Source organism: Maniola hyperantus, chromosome 6, assembly GCF_902806685.2.
Source record: "Maniola hyperantus chromosome 6, iAphHyp1.2, whole genome shotgun sequence".
NCBI classification, from domain to species: domain Eukaryota; kingdom Metazoa; phylum Arthropoda; class Insecta; order Lepidoptera; family Nymphalidae; genus Maniola; species Maniola hyperantus.
The window spans coordinates 799,182-808,222 of record NC_048541.1 but is presented as its reverse complement, the minus strand read 5'-3'; the positions used below and the strand labels follow the sequence as shown (position 1 = coordinate 808,222).

The window sequence follows — 9,041 nt, the reverse complement described above, 5'->3', positions numbered from 1 at the left end:
AAGGGTAATGATTATAACAGACAACTTTTTAATCTTTTTTCCTGTGTACATACCAAATTGTTTTAACGTCTATTTGTCTTATCGAACAGCTGTTCTTGTGTTTCTGATATGTTTTATTTTGTTGTTTCTTTAACTTTTATCGTGTGTGTTATATATTATGTTTACCACAATAGGTACCTATTATAAAAAAAACCGGCCAAGTGCGAGTCAGGCTCGCGTAACGAGGGTTCCGTAATTCAGTCAGACAGACATTTTGCATGATAACTCAAAAACTATGATGCATTAAAATAAATAAAATCAGTTTTAGAATGCACAGGTAAAGACCTTTCATATGATACCCCACTTGATATAGTTATCTTACTTAGAAAATTGAAAATACTAATTATTAGTTCATGACCACAATTTAATTTTTTTTTGTGATGCAACCACAAATTCGCGGTTTTCAGATTTTTCCCCGAATGTCTGCTTTAAGACCTACCTACCTGCCAAATTTCATGATTCTAGGTCAACGGGAAGTAACCCGTAGGTTTCTTGACAGACTGACAACAAAGTGATCCTATAAGGGTTCCGTTTTTTCTTTTGAGTTACGGAACCCTAATATTAAGTAAGTATACATTATATACAGTTTGTTCAGGTGTACGCTATTTTTCAAGACCGCTATTTGTTGCTTTTAGTTCACTGTAATTATTGTTCTACTGTAAAAACTAAACAATAATTATTATTTATTGAATCACTATGTAAATAATAACTTAATGATGACTCAAGTCTCGAAAGAATGTTTATAACTTACTGCCATACTCTTTCCAGATTAGCCCGCTCCCACCTTAGACTGCATCGTCACTTACCATCAGGTGAGATTGCAGTCAAGGGCTAACTTGTATCTGAATAAAAAAAAACTAGCTTACCCCTATTTTACCCGCTTAGGGGTTGAATATTCAACCATTCTTTTTAGCGGATGTCTACGTCATAATAGCATGCATCTATCTGCATGCCAAATGTCAGCCCGATCAGTTTAGTCCTCAGTCCAGTAGTTTGAACTGTGCGTTGATAAATCAGTCAGTCAGTCAGTCATCTTTTCCTTTTATACATTAGTAGATGATGTCCGCGACTTCTTTTTTAAGTTTGAGAGTTTTTTAAATCCCGTCGGAACTCTTTGATTTTCCGGAATAAAAAGTAGCCTGTGTCCTTCCCCGGTATGCAAGCTATCTGTACACCAAATTTCATCACAATCGGTTAAACTGTTTGGCCGTGCTAGCAGACAGACAGATAGACAGACAGACAGACACACTTTCGCATATATAATAATAGTATGGATTTAGATGTATACCTACTTACCATTGTTTGTATTGTCAATAATTATTGTTGAAATGAAATGAATTTATTTATTTCAAAAAAATTTAATTTTCAAAAATATGGGTTTGAAATTTATGTAGTCCACGTAGACGAAGTCGCGAGCATCAGCTAGTAACTTAATTAAAATGTTTAGTAGAGGTTCCTGAAATTACTAGGTAGCACGAGACATTATGATAAGTAACTAAATGTCATCTAAATGTATAAAAGGAAAAGGTGACTGAATGACTGACTGACTGATCTATCAACGCACAGCTCAAACTACTGGACGGATCGGGGCTGAAATTTGGCATGCTAGCTATTATGACGAAGGCATCCGCTAAGAAAGGATTTTTTAAAATTCAACCCCTAAGGTGTTTGAAATTTGTGTAGTCCATGCAGACGAAGTCGCGAGCATAAGCTAGTTATTTACATAATTCCTATGAACTACTTACTCTCAATGCCACGAAAGTTAAATAAACAAAACTCAGTATTATCATGGGTAAGGCTAATGACGTCATGTGCGACGCGTAGTGATGTGCATGGAATTAGGAAGATACGAATTATTACTTCCTAGTTCCTACAATCGTTGTGCTGATCCTAGCGACCTAGGATCACTACAACAAATACCGGATATTTCTTGATTTGACGACCTCCCTGGCGGCCGCAGTGCTAAGCACTGTGTCTTATTAGTGGGAGGCCCCGTGCAAACGCCGAGTTTCTTGCTGGTTCTTCTCGGTAGGAAAGGCATCTTCTTCTTTGGGGCTATACATGTCCTTGATATCCCTGAATCACTGAGACCGTCGCCGATCTATTGTGTTTGCCTCCACTTCACACTTCCTTGTCAAATCCTGTGGCTGCCAAATACAGCAGCACTTTCTTGACTGGAATTGAAGTAACATCCTCAGGATAAATGACGTGTCTCCCTAAGTGGAGGCTACGTTTGTGCATCAGAGCAGAAGCAGATAATATGCATCTGAGTCTTGGGAGACTCATGGCACAGTCTGCAGGCACACGACTAGATATTATAGACCAGAGGGGAAACTTCACACTAGCTCACGCACACCACGACGTGTCACGGCCGCTCCGTTTGCGCCCAGTTCGATGGCAAACGGCGGCAAAAGGAGCGTACGTGACACGTCGTGGTGTGCATGAGCTGCGCTATTAGTGAGTGAACCTACAGCCAGCCGTTAGTATGAAGCTTTCTGCTTCCCCTCTGGTCTATATATCAACTCGTGTGCTGCAGGTGTTCGAGCCCTGGTGCTTAAGGTTATACATGTGCCTTTTCAGGTTACAGTGTAGGAAAGGCAGTTCGGGGTGGGAACGCCCCGCACATCCCCCACGCTAACCCCGTGCGGGATAACACGGGTAACGTGTGTCCCCCCGCCTCATATCCCGATTGCCATCTCGAACTATTGCGTACTATTATTAGGTAGGTAGTTTATTCGGATAAAAAATATTTCTATTTTATTCTATATAATTTTTTTTACAAATTAAGACAATCACCAGTGTCCTAACAGCCCATACAAATCTTTTTTCTTCGTGAAAAATAGTTCGTCACTTTGCAGTAGATGGCGCTACTTCGGAGAATTATTTCTTCGGTGAACTTCAGATGTTATTAGTCTGTGTTCTGTGATTTTGTTTCCTTTTGTGATCCGTGAATGTGTTCTGTTTGTGTTTTTATGATAAATTTTACGATTTTGCTTGCTCCCTGGACTCCGACGGCTTCGTTTTTTTCACTGGACTTACGCGCAAACCCCTGGACACTGATCTGCCTAACGATTTGGACTATAGCTGCTTGTGAGAGAGGTTATTTTGTTGTGTGCCGAGATACGGTAAAACTCGTAAGTAATCAACTTATAAATTATTATTTAAAGCAAAGACTAATTATTAGTCTTCGTCGCCTTCGTGTCTATGCTAAAAACTGATGCAGATTTCCTCACGAAAAGAGGAGTTTTAACAGTGTTATGAAACGTTTGATATATTAAAAACTTGAGTCCATCGGTTAAGCTACTGGTGGTTAGGGCTTCATAGTAAGGTAGCTCCACACTATATTTGCTGTCTTGAGTACGTCTCCTTCTGTATCTGACCTTTGGTCTAATAAAAGCTTCATTAAATGTTGCTCTTCATTATTTATATTATAAACTAGCTTATGCTCGCGACTTCGTCCGCGTGGAGTACACAAATTTCAAACCCCTCTTGGACTACACAAATTTCAAACCCCTCTTTCACCCCTTTAGGGGTTGAATTTTCCTTTGCCTACGTCATAATAGCTACCTGCATGCCAAATTTCAATCCGATCCGTCCAGTAGTTTGAGCTGTGCGTTGATAGATCAGTCAGTCACTTTTCCCTTTTATATATTTAGATAATATGTAATTTTGGATGTTTGTTACCACATCACAATTAAAGAAACAATTTGGATTAGGTTAATTAGCAACAGAGATGGTATATTATGCGGTATGCACTAATTCTAAAGTCCTCGCAGACAAAGTCATAAACAGAAGCTGGTAGTAATACTCATTGATTTATGCAACGGTATGTGGTCAGTTCTCACAATTTTTTTTCAGGCAAAGATGGTACAATTCTATATTCATTTCTCAATCCTGAAAAAGAAATGGATCTGTATCTTGCGTGGACTCGAGCTGTTGGACTAGACACATCTTTGGATCCTCACTATGTGTATCGAAACCGACGAGTGTGCCATGCTTATTTTGAATTGAAGTTTCAGATTAAGACGAAGGTGATATAATTAAAATGTTGGCATTTAATCTATTTAATAAAAGAAATTATAAAAAACTGTCTAATCGCTACACTGTTGTTTTATTTGCCTAAAGTAATTCAAATTCCACTGTCTCCAAAGTAATTTCTAAAAGTCAAATCAATTAATATTTGATTTTTGGAAATTACTTTGGGGAATAATATTATTTAAGAAATATCCTGAGGAGCGCGATTTGTTCGGCTTTAGGGATGTCACATATCGCTAGATGGCGCTATGCAATCAATCTGAGTGTTAACTCTATACCCTATATTCAATGTACTCTGTGACAATCACTATCCCAGACATCGGTCGTTTCGGTGATAATCATTGGTTTATTGCTATGCTAAACATGATATTTGGCATATGTCGTATAAGTTATAATGTAATGTAGCACTCTTGAAATAAAATATATTTTAAATATAATGTGTGCTATAAAATTGTCAAGAAAATAGATTTTTTTCGCTTAGCAATTTTAACACTGATCGTCCTAAATGAAAAGTAACTCAAATTTGTATTTTCGATATATTTTGTATTCATCTTCAAGTTTTCGCACACTTAGTATTTCAGTGTATTTGTAATTCAGTTTTCTTCAAACTTACAATTTGTTTGTATTGATTTTCCCTCGTTTTTACTACCCTAAAGGACAGCCACGACATATTATAGGAGGTGTATGACATTCGCCTACATATTTAACTCCAATAGGTGGTAGTTTCTTACGTTTGCGTTCTTTGTTTGTACAATCGAGTTCACAACAGTTACCATAAGTTTTACCATCTTTACCACATACTGGGTCGTAATTTAGCGGGCAAAAACAACCTTCAGAACATTCACCTGGAGTCGACGTGAGCGGTGGTTGGCCATTTCTTTTACGTTCTTTATTTTCACAGTCTAACTCACACCGACTGGAGTATGTTTTGCCGTCGCTACCACATACCGGCTGGTAGACAAAGTAGAGTGGACAAGTGCAGGCAGATGGACAATAGCCTTTATTTTTAATTGTGATTGGGGGAAGATTTTTCTTAACGTTTTCCTTGCTAGCAGCTCTGAGCAGACATTCATTGGCATAAATAACGTTGTTTGAACCACACACGGGTTCGTATATAAAGGGACATACGACAGGTTCAGGGCATACTCCCTGACTTACAATTTTGATAATCTCGCCACAGTTACGTTGATTTTCTTTGTTCTTGCAGTTGAGTTGGCACTCGTTGCTGTACGTCTGTCCGTCACTGCCGCAAACTGGAGCGTATATATAATTGCAGATACAAAGCTCCTGGCATCTCCCTTCAGAACATGTCAATTTATCATTATCCGGTCTTTTATTATTTTCACAGTCAAACACACATTTGTTTGAATACGTTTTTCCGTCGCTACCACAAACTGGTTTGTAAATTTGTGGACATATGCAAGACTTGCGACATTCTCCGTAATTTATTATTTGAAGACATTGTTCGCCATTTGCGGCTCTTTTTTTGTTTTCACAATTGAATGTACAAATGTTTCCATAAGTTTTGCCATCACTGCCGCATACTGGGTTGAACTCTTTTGTGCAGACGCATGGAGCGATGCATACGCCTTTGTATGCTACTGTTATTAAAGTTTGATTTTTACTTTCGAGCTCCTTGTTCTTGCAATTCAAATAACATAGATTGGGGTATGTTTGATTGTCACTGCCACACACCGGCGCATACTCCTGTGTACAAATACAGGGCCCTCTACATGGTCCCTGATAATCAAGACATATTGGTTTTCTACCAATTTTGTTATAGTAATCTCTGGTACAGTTAAATATGCATTCATTAGCGTACGTTACTTTATCGGAGCCGCAAACGGGTCTGTAGATTTTAGGACACGGACAGGGAGGCGCTGGTATGAACGTCGCAGTTGTATGCGTAGACGAAGCGATGAGTACTACTGTTGCTGTAAAAGAATAAAAAATCTGTGAAGTAGGTACTGTAATAATATTATTAAAAAATAGTTTAAATTAATATTTCACATTGATACCTATATTAGTTTTATATTAATTTTGCGGTTTTTGGTGGTGGTGAAAGAGCACAAATTCTCAAGGTAGATGCTTCAAACTCTACTTATTTATTAATACTATCGTATCTTAACAGCCCTTTCACACGGCAGTCCAGTTTTTTACAGGAATCCCGTTTTCTGCAGGATCCCGTTTGATGGCGAATGTGTTTGTATGCTTGCGTTCACACGAGCATCCCGCATGCGGGAAGCTCGCTAGCATATAAACACATTTGCCATCAAACGGGATCCTGCAGAAAACGGGATCCTGCAGAAAACGGGATCCTGCAAAAACTGGACGCCGTGTGAAAGGGCTGTAAGCCTTTACGCTTTATAACTATGCAAATTAACGCTTTCTTTTGCTTTCTGTTTCATACAATGAAATGATCCTTACGTGCAATTGAGTCGACTAGCATTAAAAAAATTGTCAATTCTATTTTTACTTTTATGGTCAAATCACGCTTGACCAAATAATAATTACCTATGCCAATATGGTTTTCACAAACAAAGACCTATTAGTCCCTACGACAGTTTTCCTGTATCTCCTACGGTTTTGTATTACTAAAATATCAATGCAATTTTTTTTTAATTTATAGGCTAGCGCTTGGCTGCAATCAGACCTGGTGGAAAGTGATCATACAGCCTAAGAAGCAATATTCAAAGTAAAGGCTAATTAGGATAACTTTTTTACCTATTAGAATCTTCATTGCTCAGCCATATGACACAACGTTCAGTATATTATCGACTGAAAATAAGTAAAATGATAAATTCAATATATAGCAAGTAGGTACGTTTTGTTTGCAAAACTAAAGCCACAGCTAAAGTGAAGATGCAGACGAGAGAAATCGGTCATGTGCGAGTCGGACTCGCACACTAAGGGTTCCGTACTATCGTATAAGAAACTAGCTTATGCTCGCGACTTCGTCCGCGTGGACTACAAAATTTCAAAACCCTATTTCACCCCCTTAGGAGTTGAATTTTCAAAAATCCTTTCTTAGCGGATGCCTACGTCATAATAGCTATCTGCATGCCAAATTTCAGCCCGATCCGTCCAGTAGTTTGAGCTGTGCGTTGATAGATCAGTCAGTCAGTCAGTCAGTCATTCAGTCAGTCAGTCAGTCAGTCAGTCACCTTTTCCTTTTATATATATAGATAACACTTCTTTAATCTTTTCAATTTTCATGGCGGCCATTTTGAAATTTATGTTATATTTGTAGCTATAAAGGCAATAGAAATACACATTATGTAAAAATTTAAACTCTCTACATAGGTAGAGAGTACCTACCGTAATAGTACCTACGGTTCCCGAGATACAGCCCGTTGACAGACAGACGGACGGACAGCGGAGGCTTAGTAATAGGGTTCTGTTGGCATCCGAAGGGTACGGAACCCTAAACATACTGGTGATAATGATTAATGACTAAACGGTGAACGCTAGTTAAATTAAATAGGTACTTACATCCTCTTGATAATGTTTAAAGTGCACATACAGGGTGTAACCAGAACGCTAGCAAAAACTTAGCGTTACTGTTATACTACCTAAACACAATCCAATACCAATAACCATTTGCCTCATTTTGTAGTTTTAACGATTTAGTTTTTTCCACTCCGCAATGTATACCGTGCAAAACTCGGGTCAATGCCCCACCTACGACGTGGAATAGACTCCGAATGGCCTACTTACGCAACGTTCGATGACCTCCTTCATCACCTGTCTTCATTTTTGCTAGCGTTAATCTGGTTACACCCTATATAATACGTATTATAATACTAGATAATGCCCGCGACTTCGACTTTTTTTTAAATCCTGCAGGAACTCTTTCTTTTTTCGTCCGTCCGTTTCAAGTCCGTCCCCGGGATGTAAGCTAACTCTGTACCAAATTACGTCAAAATCATTTTCAAATTTTAAGCTGTTGGCCGTGAAAAGCTAGCAGACAGACAGACAGATACACTTCCGCATTTATAATATTAGTATGGATATGAAAGTATGGATTTTCACCTGTGTTACCTACGTATAATATTATGATCTCAATATAAATAGGTATGTATAATAAAATTACAATAAATAGTATCTCCTCTCTAATAGATACATTATAACAGACAACTTTTTATCCTTTTTTTCTGTGTACATAAGTACCTACTTGTTTTAAAGTCTATTTTTCTTATCGAACAGCCTCAGTGTATCTGACACGTTTTGTTTTGTTGTTTTTTCTAATTTTTATCATGTTCGTGTTAAATTATGTAACACAATAGGTAGGTACAAAAATATATTGATACACCAGTTTGCTCAGGTGTACGCTATTTTTCATGACCGATATTTATGTATTTAAGTTCACTGTAATTATTGTTCCATTTTAAAAACTAAACAATAATTATTATTTATTGAATCACTATGTAAACAATAAAATAATGATGACTCAAGTCTCGTTAATATCAAAAAAGTAAATAATTTATAACTAGCTTACCCCTATTTTACCAGCTTAGGGGTTGAAAATTTTTCAATTCGAACCTGCGCCTCCCCAGATAATGGCGCCCAGAGCACCATCGACCCCAGATTGCCATCTCTTCCTGTCGCGTACTGTAAGCACTTTGACGGTAAACATCGTAAGTGGGAGTTTTGCCAAGTAGCTGTTGTAAATTAATCGTATTTTTGGTACGAACACCGTGTTAGGGCTTTGTGGGAAAATTAATTAGATCGTACGCCTGGGGGGGGGGTTAGTTGGGGGGGGGGGGAGTTGAGGAGGGAGGGGGAGACTCATTAGTTTCTGACAAAAAAGACGCTACAGTGTTCACTGTACGGTACGGGGCATTGTACCATTCCAAACACTTGTGATTGTCTCGGCTTTCTTGGATTTCAATTGTGTGCAGAGAAATTACTTGGTATCGAGAAAATGTAGTTAGGTTCCAACTTCCAATTATAGCAAATCAAATAGG

The 9,041-nt window shown here is 38.1% G+C and overlaps 1 protein-coding gene across 1 annotated transcript; it reads right to left on the bottom strand.

Annotated features, from left to right (window-relative positions):
• Positions 1–4,400: 4,400 nt before the first annotated feature.
• LOC117983153 (serine protease inhibitor dipetalogastin-like) lies at positions 4,401–6,954 on the bottom strand. The gene is made up of 2 exons (XM_069499302.1): positions 6,799–6,954; positions 4,401–6,008 (listed from the first exon to the last, which is right to left on the bottom strand). Exons 1-2 carry the CDS (start codon positions 6,812–6,814, stop codon positions 4,720–4,722), a joined length of 1,305 nt encoding a protein of 434 aa, XP_069355403.1. The 5' UTR covers positions 6,815–6,954; the 3' UTR covers positions 4,401–4,719.
• Between the last annotated feature and the right edge of the window lie 2,087 nt (positions 6,955–9,041).